The 16,125-nt window shown below is 42.0% G+C and overlaps 1 protein-coding gene across 1 annotated transcript in view; it reads right to left on the bottom strand.

Annotated features, from left to right (window-relative positions):
• Positions 1 to 15,086, bottom strand: part of LOC115200513 (serine/arginine repetitive matrix protein 4) — a 116,581-nt gene extending 101,495 nt beyond the window's left edge. The window contains exon 1 of the mRNA XM_029763638.1: positions 14,229 to 15,086. Coding sequence (XP_029619498.1) covers positions 14,229 to 14,362 — 134 coding nt within the window. The 5' untranslated portion in view covers positions 14,363 to 15,086. The remainder of the gene's footprint in view (positions 1 to 14,228) is intronic.
• Positions 15,087 to 16,125: the final 1,039 nt, after the last annotated feature.

The raw sequence follows: 16,125 nt of genomic DNA, 5'->3' as shown, positions 1-16,125 counted from the left end.
TCCAATGAGCAGACAGTAATGAACATACCTAACCAGTCTGGTCCAATGAGCAGACAGTAATGAACATGCCTGAGCAGTCTGGTCCAATGAGCAGACAGTAATGAACATACCTAACCAGTCTGGTCCAATGAACAGACTGTAATGAACATGCCTGAGCAGTCTGCTCCAATGAGAAGACAGTAATGAACATACCTAACCAGTCTGCTCCAATGAGAAGACAGTAATGAACATTCCTGAGCAGTCTGGTCCAATGAGCAGACAGTAATGAACATTCCTGAACAGTCTGGTCCAATGAGCAGACAGTAATGAACATTCCTGAGCAGTCTGGTCCAATGAGCAGACAGTAATGAACATTCCTGAGCAGCCTGGTCCAATGAGCAGACAGTAATGAACATTCCTGAGCAGTCTGGTCCAATGATCAGACAGTAATGAACATTCCTGAGCAGCCTGGTCCAATGAGCAGACAGTAATACAATGACTAGGAACACTGAGAGGGAGTAGAACTAGCAGTGAAATAGAATACAATGCCTCTAACCGGCACTGAGTTGGGAAGGGGAGGGAGGGAGGGAGACAGAGATGAGAAAGAGAGAAAGACAGAGGTAGAGACAGATATAGAGAAAGCTAGAGAGGAAGGAAAAAAGGAGAGAGAGAGAGAAGGAGAGAGACTGAGCGAGAGAATAGGAGGGGAGAGAGAGATATAATAAGAGAATGATAAAAAAAGAGAGGTTCTAGTGGCAGGACTGTACTCCGGTATCATCCCCTCATCCATCAAGTTCGGAGGAGAGGAGAGAGTGGCTACTCCCCAGGGAGTACTTCTGCCTCTGGTCTACATATGAGAGAAAGTCTATTGTTCATTTACAGCTACACTGAGTCTGTGTCCGTGTGTTAGAAAGTGTATCCCATCTCTATGCCTTTCCATTCAAGAGGGACTACTGCCACTGGTTTAGATTGAAGGTGACTTTTTCCCCTATTCATTCACAGACTACTATGCCTCTATGCCAATGTGTATTGTTATAAAATCTATCCTCTATGCCTTTGGATGCAACAGCAGTTAATTCCTTGTTCATTTACAGGCTACTCAATGTGTTAGAAAGTGTATCCCCAATGCCTTTGGATGGAGGGAACAGCTTCCAATCCCTTAGCTGTAATTTATTTTCCTGGCTAGAGCAGCGGGCTGAGGGCTGAGGTAAGAGGCTCCTCCCCCCGCTACACTCCCACAGGCTACCATCTGCCTCAGTGTTGGACAAGTCCCTGTTAACCCCTGCAAGTACACACAAACAAGCAGGGCATACACACACACACACAAACACCACGATAGCCCCCGACTCTGTGCCCCAGCGGCCTGCATTTTTAATGAAGAGCGCCTCTGAACAAAACAGCTTGCAGGGCTATAATAGCTGAAGGCTGGAACCTCCAGCTGTAGAGTTAGTCAACTCATCCCTAGCTCCCTCCCTCCATTCTTCCCTCCATTCCTCCCTTCCTCCCTCCATGACTCCCTCTATTCCTCCCTCCATTCCTCCCTCCCTCCATTCCCCCCTTCGCCAACCAGGATGAAGAAGAGGGGAAGACTGGGAGGAGAGAAGGGGAGGACAGAGGGGAAGAGGGGAAAATAGAGGGTAGGAGAGAAGGAGAGAGGGGAGGGGAGAGGGGGAAGGAGGGAGGGGAAGGAGAGACGAGGGGGAAAGAGAGAGGGGAGGGGAAGGAGAGAGAAGAAGGGGGAAGGGGAGAGGGAGGGAGAGGGGAGGGGGAAGGGAAGGAGAGAGGGGAGGGGAAGGAGAGAGGGAGGGGGTCTGTGGTTCTCATGCTCCAGTAACGATGGAAGAATGAAGACAGAGAGAGGAATGAAAAGACAGAGAGAGGAATGAAAAGACAGAGAGGAATGAAAAGACAGAGAGAGGAATGAAAAGAGAGAGAGGAATGAAAAGACAGAGAGAGGAATGAAAAGACAGAGAGAGGAATGAAAAGACAGAGAGAGGAATGAAAAGACAGAGAGAGGAATGAAAAGACAGAGAGGAATGAAAAGAGAGAGGAATGAAAAGAGAGAGAGAGGAATGAAAAGACAGAGAGAGGAATGAAAAGACAGAGAGAGGAATGAAAAGACAGAGAGAGGAATGAAAAGACAGAGAGAGGAATGAAAAGACAGAGAGAGGAATGAAAAGACAGAGAGGAATGAAAAGACAGAGAGAGGAATGAAAAGACAGAGAGAGGAATGAAAAGACAGAGAGAGGAATGAAAAGACAGAGAGAGGAATGAAAAGACAGAGAGAGGAATGAAAAGACAGAGAGGAATGAAAAGACAGAGAGAGGAATGAAAAGACAGAGAGGAATGAAAAGACAGAGAGGAATGAAAAGACAGAGAGAGGAATGAAAAGACAGAGAGAGGAATGAAAAGACAGAGAGAGGAATGAAAAGACAGAGAGAGGAATGAAAAGACAGAGAGAGGAATGAAAAGACAGAGAGAGGAATGAAAGACAGAGAGAGGAATGAAAAGACAGAGAGAGGAATGAAAAAGAAAAAAAAGGACAGGAAAAGGGGAAGGAGGAGGGAAGACACTGATTGAACATGAAACATCTCTCTCTGTCTCCCCCTCTTCTCCTCTCTCCATCTCTGTCTGTTCTACACTAACTGTCACTTCCCAGGAGTTCACTAGGATTGTTCATCACCCCTCGGTTATACACAGTGAATAAGGTGATTCTCTGAGCGAAAGAGAGAGCGGGAGAGGGAGAGAGAGAAGGGGAGAGAGGGAGGGAGGGGGAGAGAGCAAGAGAAAGAGTGAGGGATGGAGCAGGAGAAAGAGAGTGATAAACAGAGAGAGGAAGTGCGCAAGTGAAGAGAGGAACTAGGCCTGAGGCTATGTGTTCTGTTGGGCTAAGCATTCCCCAGTTACCGTCAGAACGCGACAGAGCATCACCAACTTACATACCGTACATACAGCACTCTACCAGGGAGGATGTTCCTCTAGTCCTCTACAATCTCCCTGTGTTGTCTATGTGCATTGTGGATGGGGAAAGAGAGTGAGAGAGAGTGGAAAAAGAGAGTGAAGAAAGAAAGTGTGTGTGAGAGAGAGAGAGAAAGAGTGGAAAAAGAGAGAAAGAGAAAGATAAAGAGGGATGAGAGAGAGAGAGAAAGAGAGAGAGAAAGTGTAAAAAGAGAAAGATAAAGAGAGAGATAGAGAGCGAGAGAACAAAATAGGTTGATGTTAACAGTGTTAGCTGTCTGATTGACAGCCTGTGCTCTGGCTGGGGAAAAATTTGGAACATTTGTTCGGTTGGTTGTAAATGTCTGCCTGGCTACCCAGACACCTTGCTCTGGCTGATCGCTACGCCACACCCACGGGCGTTACTTTCTTCCTAAGAATGTGTCTGGATCTGAGTAACTCCCTGACCCTTCACTGAATGCGAACACTTTTGCGGCTTACTGATTGGTTCACAAACTGATGGGTTGGGCCAGAGCCAGAATGTGGGTAAAGTGGAGGTTTGAAAATAAGTCATTGGCTTTGATTCTCTGATTGGTTAGAGACAATCCAATCACTGATGACTTTGTTTTGTACAACTCATCTTGTGCTCCTTGTCACCATAAACAACTTCAATGATGGCAGTCTCAGACTAAAGTAGCGAATGACAGAGCAGAAAAATTATTCTTCAGGCTATGTAAATGTCTGTCATCTCCGCGCCTGTGATGCTTGGATCAACGTCAATGTTAGCCACAGTTAGCCTCTCCAGAGCAGCGGAGAGGAGAGGAGACACTGGAGCTGGAGGACAAGCTTTAAGAAGGGCTAAAACTGAACAGACAGGCAGAGAGAGCCAGCATCCACTAATGCAGCATCCGCTGGTGCTATCCCAGACACTATAAGGACACCGTTACACTGCACACTAAAAAATGAGGGTTCCCGCAAGGGTTCTTTGGGAAGGGCAATGGTTCTATGTGGAACCATACTGACTCAAATAACCCTTTGAACCCTTCGATGGTTCTTTACAGTTCACAAAAGGGTTATTTGGGAAGGGTAGTGGTTCTTTACAGTTCACAAAAGGGTTCTTTGGGAAGGGTAATGGTTCTTTACAGTTCACAAAAGGGTTCTTTGGGAAGGGTAGTGGTTCTTTACAGTTCACAAAAGTGTTCTTTGGGAAGGGTAGTGGTTCTTTACAGTTCACAAAAGGGTTCTTTGGGAAGGGTAATGGTTCTTTACAGTTCACAAAAGGGTTCTTTGGGAAGGGTAGTGGTTCTTTACAGTTCACAAAAGGGTTCTTTGGGAAGGGTAATGGTTCTTTACAGTTCACAAACGTCTCTTTGATCTTTTAGTGATAATTCAAATGTAGGGGAGGTGTTTCATTAAAATATTTTGGGGCGTGGTTCACGCACAGTTTTTTTTTGGTTGGTGCAACTGCGATTGAGAGTGTCATTCCTGCTGATCTAATCTTTTGTGTTATGCCTTTACATACTCTAGAAGACTATGGCTAGTGATGATGGTGTCTTGTTAAAGACTCAAGTGTTGCCCTGTGTCAATTGAGAATGGTTGACTAAATCAGTCAGTTGTTCTCATTTCGGGCACCACCAGCTGTTCCAGAGGTAGCTCACCTGATTCAACTTGTCAATTAACACAATAACACTTATGGAATTTTAACAATATAGCTGACTGGAAGAATTTTTTTTTACCTATATGGTTCTTCAAAATTATCTACAAAGAATCTTTCAGACAGAGAAAGTTTCTTTATAGAACCATTATCCATAAAGGTTCTATAAAGAACCATAAAAAGGGTTGTAACCAATGTTCCCCGGGACTGCCGCACAGAAGCTCGAGTTGAACTTCACTCAACTTTATAGTTTTCCGCTTTAGTTAAAACTATCAACGTTTCTCTCTACTGTGGGAATTGCCCATATTCAACACTTTCAATGCAGCATACCGAAACAAAACAAACTATGCAAGGCTTAAATGCAAAACGGACTATGCAAGAGATTTTCTTATAGGCAGAATGCGCCGGAGTAGGATTCTATTGGATTGCTGCAGCTCTATTGGCACATCTCAGCCCATACTCCACAGACCAGTGCGGCATAACCAATCAGAGCTGCAGTATCCCTACATGCAAGTAGCCCATTGCCATATATGGATCTGTGCCATTCACTTTGAACTGGACTGTGTTTACAGCATGAGTGGCCGCAAGTAGATGTGCTTGTTTTGAGATCAAAGCGAGAGCTGTATGTAGACGTGTGTGAACATTTGATCATATTCTTTGCTAGTTAGTGAGTTATTAGCCCAGTTATAGCTAATTTCTAGTCAGCAATGGAGGAGTGGTTTCTTCCAACAAGAGCACAAAAAGTGTACATTTCTAGCCATCTTTGAAAAGCCAGTTAACAGGTTAATGTCAAGCACTACATTTTTTCCAAAAGTCTCATGGAGTGTAGACCTACATTGGACACCACACATTGGCTGCTACTGTAGGCTGAATTATAGAACAGCTATTTCCATGTTAAAATGTTATGGGATGCATTTTCTCCATTGTTTTTGATGGCAGGCCACTCTGGTAGGCCTACATTATGATCAAATAGCCACAGTAGCCTACTTGGCCACTGTTATTACTGTAACTTAAAGCTGGTACAGCCTCCGTGTTCACAGTAAAGGCACACCAGAAGATGCACATACATTTCACAACGTTCAAGTTTGCGTTTAGAAGACCTGACATTTGCTCAGTGCCAAAAAAAAGTGAGGAACCTGAGGAATGTGAGGAAACCATACTGTCTTACAAAGGCAGAAACGCAGTAAACACGTATTTTTGTTAGCGGCAAAATCTTACTTCAAACTCTTTTTCTGTCTGGACAGACAGCAATTTCTGATACTGATACAATTTCTGATCAACTGGCTTGTTCTTGTGTCAGGAAACTAAATAACACAGATCAAAGATTTTTGACCAAATTTGTTGTCACTGTCACCTTTGTAGGGCAGCATAGCGGAACCCTGTTTTGGTGCTATGTAGAATCTTTTTCAATAGAACCTTAGGAAAGGGTTTTTTATAGCACCATAGAGGTTCCACTTGGAACCCTATGATTATGGTTCTTTATAGAACCCCTATCTGGTACTCCCACTATTTGTTTTGTGTGTGCTCAGTTCAACACAGAGAGAGATGGTATATTTAGAGGGTGTATTTTTTTATATATATCCAGAAATCAAGAGAACTGTTTCTCTGTTCCCCCTTCATTTTGGCTGGAGGGAATTGAGTTGAGTTGAGTCAACAAACAGGCTAAAATGAAGTTACATTGTAATATTCAACATAGAAAATAACCCTTTGAACAAGCCACATGTTGAATCGCAAAACAAATATTTAAATAAATACAGTATCACTGGCATTTTGTGAATAGAGGAATCGGATCAGGTTAACATATTATTGCCCTATTTATAATTTACTCATGCATGTTGCATGTGCTGTGAAATGGATCACCATAATCACCATTAAAATAACAATCACTTTAATAGGTGCACAACGGCCGTGTGATACAACATTTAGTGATGATAGTGGGTGTCAAAACCAAATTATTATAATAGATGCTAATTAGCAGAAGCTTTTATCCAATGATTTACAGAGAAGCGCATGCATACATTTTCTTACAGGTGGCCCCAGCGGGAATTGAACCCACCATCCTGACATTGCAGGTGCCATGCTCTATCAACTGAGTCACACATAACCATCAATCAGTGGTGTAAAAATTACCCAAATGTCATACTTGAGTAAATATACCTTAATAGAAAATGACTCAAGTAAAAGTGAAAGTTAGCCAGTAAAATACTGCTTGAGTAAAATTCTAAAAGTTATTGGCTTTAAATATACTGAAGTATCAAAAGTAAATGTAATTACTAAAATATACTTAAGTATTAAAAGTCAAAGTATAAATCGTTTCAAATAATAAGCATACAAGGCAGCACAATTTTCTTGTTTTTTTATTTACGGATAGCCAGGGGCCCAGTTCAACACTCAGACATAATTTACAAATAAAGCATTTGTCTTTAGTGAGTCTGTCAGATCAGAGGCAGTAGGGATGACCAGGGATGTCCTCTTGATAAGTGCATGAGTTTGACCATTTTCCTGTCCTGCTAGTCACTCAAAATGTAACAAGTACAGTGCCTTGCAAAAGTATTCATCCCCTTTGTGTTTTTCCTATTTTGTTGCATTACAACCTGTAATTTAAATAGATTTTTATTTGGATTTCATGTAAAGGACATACACAAGAGCTTCCAAATTGGTGAAATACATTTTTAAAAATGACTTGTTTCAAAAGATTTAACAAAAAATAACTACTGAAAAGTGGTGCGTGCATATGTATTCACTCCCTTTGATATGAAGCTCCTAAATAAAATCTGGTGCAACCAATTACCTTCAGAAGTCACATAATTGGTTAGATTGCACACAGGTGGACTTTATTTAAGTGTCACATGATCTCAGTATATATACACCTGTTCTGAAAGGCCCAAGATTCTGCAACACTACTAAGCAAGGGGCACCACCAAGCAAGCTGCCCCATGAAGACCAAGGAGCTCTCCAAACAGGTCAGGGACAAAGTTGTGGAGAATTACAGATCAGGGTTGAGTTAAAAAAATATATATCCGAAACTTTGAACATCCCACGGAGCACCATTAAATCCATTATTCAAAAATTTAAAGAATATGGCACCACAACAAACCTGCCAAGAGAGGGCCGCCCACCAAAACTCACAGATCAGGCAAGGAGGGCATTAATCAGAGAGGCAACAAAGAGACCAAAGATATCTCTGAAGGAGCTGCAAAGCTCCACAGCGGAGATTGGAGTATCTGTCCATAGGACCACTTGAAGCCATACACTCCAAAGAGTTGGGCTTTATGAAAGAGTGGCCAGAAAATAGCCATGGCTTAAAGAAAAAAATTATCAAACACATTTGGTGTTCGCCAAAAGGCATGTGGGAGACTCCCCAAACATATGGAAGAAGGTACTCTGGTCAGATAAGACTAAAATTTAGCTTTTTGGACATCAAGGAAAATGTCTGGCGCAAACCCAACACCTCTCATCACCCCGAGAACTCTATCCCCACAATGAAGCATGGTGGTGGCAGCATCATACTGTGGGCATGTTTTTCATCGGCAGGAACTGGGAAACTGGTCAGAATTGAAGGAATGATGGATGGTGCTAAATACAGGAAAATTCTTGAGGGAAACCTGTTTCAGTCTTCCAGAGATTTGAGACTGGGACAGAGGTTCACTTTCCAGCAGGACAGTGACCCCAAGCATACTGCTAAAGCAACACTTGAGTGGTTTAAGGGGAAACATTTAAATGTCTTGGAATGACCTAGTCAAAGCCCAGACCTCAATCCAATTGAGAATCTGTGGTATGACTTAAAGATTGCTGTACACCAGCGGAACCCATCCAACTTGAAGGAGCTGGAGCAGTTTTGCCTTGAAGAATGGGCAAGAATACCAGTGGCTAGATGTGCCAAGCTTATAGAGACATACCCCAAGGGGGGGGGGGTGAATAGTTGTGGACACTCAAGTTTTCTGTTCTTTTGTCTTTTTTCTTGTTTCTTTCACAATAAAAAATATTTTGCATCTTCAAAGTGGTAGGCATGTTGTTTAAATCAAATGATACAAACCCCCCAAAAATATATTTTAATTCCAGGTTGTAAGGCAACAAAATGGGAAAAATGCCATGGGGGTGAATACTTTTGCAAGCCACTGAACATTTTGGTGTCAGAGAAAATGCATGGAGTAAAATGTATACTGTTTTCTTTATGAATGTAGTTAAATAAAAGTGAAAGTTGTCAAAAATATATATAGTAAAGTAGACATACCCCAAAAAATGACTTAAGTGTTTTTACTTAAGTACTTTACACCACTGCCATCAATGAAGGTTATTAGAGAAATTACAATCTACGTGAACTTCAGAACTGTTACACTGTTGATCGTGACATAATGTTAGTTATTTTGTGTGTTAGTACCGTATCTAAAAGATATTACTATTTAAGCAATAGGGCAGCTTGGGTGATTGTGGTATGTGGTCATCATAGCACGTCTAAGGGTTGTTCTTAGCATGACGCAACGCAGAGTGCCTAGATACAGCCCTTAGCTGTGGTATATTGGCCATATACCACAAACCCCCCAAGGTGCCTTATTGCTATTATAAACTTGTTACCAAAGTAATTCGAGCATTACAAATACATGTTTTGTCATACCAATGGTAGACGGTCTGATATACCACGGCTTTCAGACAATCAGCATTCAGGGCTCGGACCACCCAGTTTATAATGATATTTATACAAATTGCTCACTATATTGTGCCATTTCCTTTTCAGCATGGATCCAGAAACTATAGTGGATGCATAACCAGGCCAGCTCATTACAGCTTGGTTTGGCTCGACTCGGTTCGGCTCAATAGTTTGAAAAGGAATAGGGTGTAATTTGAGACAGAGAGAGTCTCCTGTTGATAAGTGCTGCCCCATCCTGACGGCAGCACGTCACTGTGTGAATCCCCAGACTGGGTTTTTGTGTGTACTTTTTTTGGTCAGGATGGGGCGATAGGATGAGGGATAAAGTTGTCAGTGCCGGGGGATCGTGTCTGATTGTGAGGATGGGATCAGCTAGAACAGGAGGATCAGGATAAGTGGATGAGAGAGAGAGAGGAGACGATAAACACTGATACAACGATGTCACATATCTCTCCCTGTCTGTTTTTCTCCTGCCTGTCTGCCTGCCTGCCTGCCTGTCTGTCTGTCTGCCCATCTGTTTTTCGTCTGTCTGTCTGTCTGTCTGTCTGTCTGTCTGTCTGTCTGTCTGTCTGTCTGTCTGTCTGTCTGTCTGTCTGTCTGTCTGTCTGTCTGTCTGTCTGTCTGTCTGTCTGTCTGTCTGTCTGTATGTCTGTATGTCTGTATGTATGTATGTATGTATGTATGTATGTATGTATGTATGTATGCATGTCTGTCTGCTCTGAGGGCTGATAGTACAATGAAAGTAGGCATGAATAGATAACACACAAGTATGTTTTACCCTCTGTTGGAACCAAACAATTGATTCCTTTAAAAAAATCATTAACCTAACCTTAACCCCAAACGCCTAACCCTAAAACTGTCATTTACAAAATAGCCTTCAATACCCTACTCAATAAACTGGATGAGTCTATCACAGTGCCATCCATCTACAAGACCCTGCTAGGTAAAGTCCCCCCTTATCTCAGCTCACTGGTCACCATAGCAGCACCCACCTGTAGCACGCGCTCCAGCAGGTATATCTCTCTGGTCACCCCCAAAGCCAATTCCTCCTTTGGCCGTCTCTCCTTCCAGTTCTCTGCTGCCAATGACTGGAATGAACTACAAAAATCTCTGAAACTAGAAACACTTATCTCCCTCACTAGCTTTAAGCACCAGCTGTCAGAGCAGCTCACAGATCACTGCACCTGTACATAGCCCATCTATGATTTAGCCTAAACAACTACCTCTTCCCCTACTGTATTTATTTATGTATTTATTTTGCTCCTTTGCACCCCATTATTTTATTTCTACTTTGCACTTTCTTCCACTACAAATCTACCATTCCAGTGTTTTACTTGCTATGCTGTATTTACTCTGCCACCATGGCCTTTTTTGCCTTTACCTCCCTTATCTCACCTCATTTGCTCACATTGTATATAGACGTATTTTTCTACTGTATTATTGACTGTATGTTTGTTTTACTCCATGTGTAACTCTGTGTTGTTGTATGTGTCGAACTGCTTTGCTTTATCTTGGCAGGTCGCAGTTGTAAATGAGAACTTGTTCTCAACTTGCCTACCTGGTTAAATAAAGGTGAAATAAATAAATAAAATAAACAATTCTAACCCTAATTCTAACCTTAACCTTAAACCTAATCCTTAAACCTAAAATAGCCCCTTTCCTTGTGTGGAACTGACGAAATGTCCCCACTTCCGGTCCCCAAAAGGATAGTAAAACCAAACGCACACACACACATACACACACAGTGAAAAGGAGCATGAATACGTAACACACGGTGGCACTTCACAGAGAGACAACGGCATATGGCCACCATGTCACTGGAGGGGACAGAGCCTCAGAGAGAGAAGATAAGACAAGCATGTAACCTTTAAAAGAAATTGGGAAATTCTACTGAAGCCTCTGTCATGTTTACTTGATATGCCTGCCTGTCATGTGTTTTTTTCTCTGTTATGTAACCCTCTATCTACATATAACATGTAGACATATTGAAACCTTAACTCAGGGGTGTCAAACTCATTTTGTCCCAGGGGCTGCATTCGGTCTTTAACGAGTTACACACTGAAAATGTGTTACATTTCCTTATGTCAAAATGTGGAAAAAATAGCCCTGTATCCATCATTTCTTGTTGGAATTTTCTATGCTCCTTGACTGCCTAGCTTTCATCTCAGTGATTATTAGTGAGCTGGACACAGTCAATAAACTGTATGAATGTAGTGATTATTAGTGAGCTGGACACAGTCAATAAACTGTATGAATGTAGTGATTATTAGTGAGCTGGATACAGTCAATAAACTGTATAAATGTAGTGATTATTAGTGAGCTGGACACAGTCAATAAACTGTATGAATGTAGTGATTATTAGTGAGCTGGACACAGTCAATAAACTGTATGAATGTAGTGATTATTAGTGAGCAGGACACAGTCAATAAACTGTATGAATGTAGTGATTATTAGTGAGCAGGACACAGTCAATAAACTGTATGAATGTAGTGATTATTAGTGAGCTGGACACAGTCAATAAACTGTATGAATGTAGTGATTATTAGTGAGCAGGACACAGTCAATAAACTGTATGAATGTAGTGATTATTAGTGAGCAGGACACAGTCAATAAACTGTATGAATGTAGTGATTATTAGTGAGCTGGACACAGTCAATAAACTGTATAAATGTAGTGATTATTAGTGAGCTGGACACAGTCAATAAACTGTATGAATGTAGTGATTATTAGTGAGCAGGACACAGTCAATAAACTGTATAAATGTAGTGATTATTAGTGATCAGGACACAGTCAATAAACTGTATGAACGTAGTGATTATTAGTGAGCAGGACACAGTCAATAAACTGTATGAATGTAGTGATTATTAGTGAGCTGGATACAGTCAATAAACTGTATGAATGTAGTGATTATTAGTGAGCTGGATACAGTCAATAAACTGTATGAATGTAGTGATTATTAGTGAGCAGGACACAGTCAATAAACTGTATAAATGTAGTGATTATTAGTGAGCAGGACACAGTCAATAAACTGTATAAATGTAGTGATTATTAGTGAGCTGGACACAGTCAATAAACTGTATAAATGTAGTGATTATTAGTGAGCTGGACACAGTCAATAAACTGTATAAATGTAGTGATTATTAGTGAGCTGGACACAGTCAATAAACTGTATGAATGTAGTGATTATTAGTGAGCAGGACACAGTCAATAAACTGTATAAATGTAGTGATTATTAGTGATCAGGACACAGTCAATAAACTGTATGAACGTAGTGATTATTAGTGAGCAGGACACAGTCAATAAACTGTATGAATGTAGTGATTATTAGTGAGCTGGATACAGTCAATAAACTGTATGAATGTAGTGATTATTAGTGAGCTGGATACAGTCAATAAACTGTATGAATGTAGTGATTATTAGTGAGCAGGACACAGTCAATAAACTGTATAAATGTAGTGATTATTAGTGAGCAGGACACAGTCAATAAACTGTATAAATGTAGTGATTATTAGTGAGCTGGACACAGTCAATAAACTGTATAAATGTAGTGATTATTAGTGAGCTGGACACAGTCAATAAACTGTATGAATGTAGTGATTATTAGTGAGCAGGACACAGTCAATAAACTGTATAAATGTAGTGATTATTAGTGAGCAGGACACAGTCAATAAACTGTATGAATGTAGTGATTATTAGTGAGCTGGATACAGTCAATAAACTGTATGAATGTAGTGATTATTAGTGAGCTGGATACAGTCAATAAACTGTATGAATGTAGTGATTATTAGTGAGCTGGACACAGTCAATAAACTGTATGAAGTCCATTATCATCTATTCACAGTTTTGATATGGTTTTAGTCATTTTAAAGCAGGGGTCAAAGTAAGGTGGTATGGTCGGACACCGGGGAAACAAATAGTGAGCCTATCGTATGAGCTTATCACAATAATGAATAATAACAACAATGAAAACACCATTAAGAAAATTCTAGGATATAACAAGGCATGAAAAATGAGCGAATGGACTTGAAAACGGGTGGTATAGCCTACGCTCCAAAATGCGATGTGGTTCGATGAGAACACTCGACACCGAGACGTGTCCAGACAGAAGTGGACTGATAAATTCTGGCCTAATGACAATCACCAAATGTCATTAGACTTTCTGGTGTTTTGTGTAACAGATGTCCCTTTTCCATCCTCCACTGTTTGGAGGATGAATATATGTTGTGACTAGATGAACGTGCTCACTAGCCTAGTAAAGGAGACCTTTGACAATCAGATGAAAACATCATGACTGGTTGTGTTTATACCACAATAAAAGGTAACACATTTTAAAAGTTAAATAACAAATATTGACGTCTAGGACCACAGAGATCCTATTGAATTAATAGGGATTCTATACGTAATTCTATGATTAGGTACATAAAATATGTTGGTGCATGCGCAGCATATAGGAGGTCACATACCGGGAAGAAATTAGTTCTACTTGCACTCCCGTTTTAAAGTATATTGAGTCACCCCGCCCCCCCCCCAAAAATAAAAATAATCGTAAATAAAAGCAATATTGTATTTACACATTTTAACTCACACCACCTGCATGATGGATTGGTCCCCCACGTGGGCCGTGTGTTTGACACCCCTATCTTAATTCCTTATTAATTCACTTGGTGTTGGACTGTCTACTGAGTGCTCATAGTTACAAGAGGTTTAACCACCTGCTTGTTTGCTTGATTCAGCTACAGCCCAAACATTTTTTACATACTTATCTTTCATATCTACTAGCATGTCTACAGGTGGGCAATTCTATCATACGCATAGGTACAAAATAAGCCTGATTTTACAAAACTACAGTTGCATTATTGACATAGAGAGAGATGAAGAGAATTAAGGGAATTGAGAGATTGAGCGTATTGTATGGTTGAATTGTTCAACAATGTTGATTGGCAATAAAAATGTGACATTTTTGTCATGTCAATAAAGCCTTTTGAAATTTGAATTGTAGAGATAACTGACCTGATTACCCTCCTCCGTGCGGTGATGCTGGCCACGATGATGCTCCCTGGTCTCGGTGTGGCCACAGCCTTAAACGTCCCCTTCCAGAACTTCTCAAAGAGCTGCTTCTCCCACTGGTGCTCCAGGCTGGCCATGCTGTCTGCTGTCCCCAGGGGGAGAGGGGCGCAGGGAGCCAGGGAGCGAGCCAAGGGTGGCTGGGGCTGGGGGTCCAGGGCTGCCCCTGGGAATGGGGTCTCGACGAGGGAGACTTCACATATACTATACTCTACTACAGGAATGTGTTGGAGAGCGGAGCGCTCCGGAGCTGTCCAAGTACTGAATCTGAATGCACACAGGGAAACACAGCAAACAGCAAACGTTGTTCTCTTCCTGCTAGAGTAGGTCAATGTGTCAGTGCTCAGAGCTGCTCCTCTCCTCTCTTCTGTTCTCTTCTTTCTACTGGGGGGAGCATGTGGACCAAGCTGGACAAGACAAAGGCTTCTTCTACTGCTGCTGCTGCTGCTGCTGCACCGTCAGGCTGTTTTTTGTTCTCTCTGAGGGGGGTAGCGTTTCTCTCCCTCTCCTCTTCCCTGTCTCTCTGCTCTGTGTTGTGTGGTAGTCTTCAGTTAGAGCAGAGAGTCACAGGCCATACAGGAGAATCCTCCTCTCCGGTCAGAGCCAAGGAGCCAGTGACGGACGTAGTGTGTGAGGGAGTGATTCTCAGCGTGTTGCACAGGGACTCATTCACACACACCGACGGGTGGATGAGATCTGAGAGCCGAGGCGAGTGTGTGCTGACTGTATATGTCTGGGTTTGTGGGCGTGAGTGAGTGAGTGGGTTTGAGAGTGTATGGATGAGCGTGCGGAGTGAGGAGCCCAGCTGACTGGTAGCTTGTTTTGTCTTTCTCAGACTGTGACGTTGGGAGGCTGGGGGTAGGTCAGGGGGAGTAGGACACCTTCTCTCTCCTCTCCTCTATATCTCTCTGTCTACCTCTCTTTCTCTTTCTCTCTCGTGATCTTTCTCTCTCTCTTTCATTCTCTCTCTTTCTTTCTCTCTCCCTCTATCTTTATCTGTCTCCCTCTCTCTCTTTCTCTCTCTCTTTCTCGCTCTCTCTCTCTATCGCTCTCTCTCTCATTCTCTCTTTCTCTCGTGATCTTTTTTCTCTCCCCTCCTATTATTTTATGTCTTATTTCCCTCACTCTGTTCCCTCCCTTTAGTTACTCTCATTTTCTTACTCAGTCTCTTTCCCTTTTAGTCTCTCTGTGTCCCCCTCCCTCCCTCCCTCCCTCATTCTAGGCCTCTCTCTCTCTCTGTGTCTTGGACAAAGGGCCAAGCCGTTTCCCCCTATTAGCATAACAGAAGGCTGGGTTTGAGAGAAGCAGCCGGTGCATGTGCCTGACACAATAACCCCCAAGGCTCAGAGTTTTTCCCCAGCAAGCCTGTACCTACCTACAGTATACAACAAAACCCACCACAACAGCACAGTCCAACAATGTAATATTACACAGCCCAACACAATCCAGATTACAGAATAACAACACAACACAGCAGTGTTTCACCAGCTATTCTACACAGCCCAACTCTTCTAGCTACAATATGCACCACAACCCAATCCCCTCTCTCCTCTCTGCTCTCCATGCCCCTCACATCATCTGTCATAATATCTACTTATGCAATGCTGAGTACTCAATTTAGGAAGACATATTTGATTAATCATTTACTGTTGGATAGACGTAAGGATTCAAAATTGACTGTACTTTGACAGTTTTTTTATTTCACCTTTATTTAACTAGGCAAGTCAGTTAAGATCAAATTCTTATTTACAATGACGGCCTACCCCGGCCAAACCCAGACGACAATGGGCCAATTGTGCGCCGCCCTATGTGACTCCCAATCACAGCCAGTTGTGATACAGCT

Source organism: Salmo trutta, chromosome 9 (genome assembly GCF_901001165.1).
Source record: "Salmo trutta chromosome 9, fSalTru1.1, whole genome shotgun sequence".
NCBI lineage: Eukaryota > Metazoa > Chordata > Actinopteri > Salmoniformes > Salmonidae > Salmo > Salmo trutta.
The sequence above is the reverse complement of the archived record's forward strand: the minus strand, read 5'-3'. Positions and strand labels throughout refer to the sequence as shown.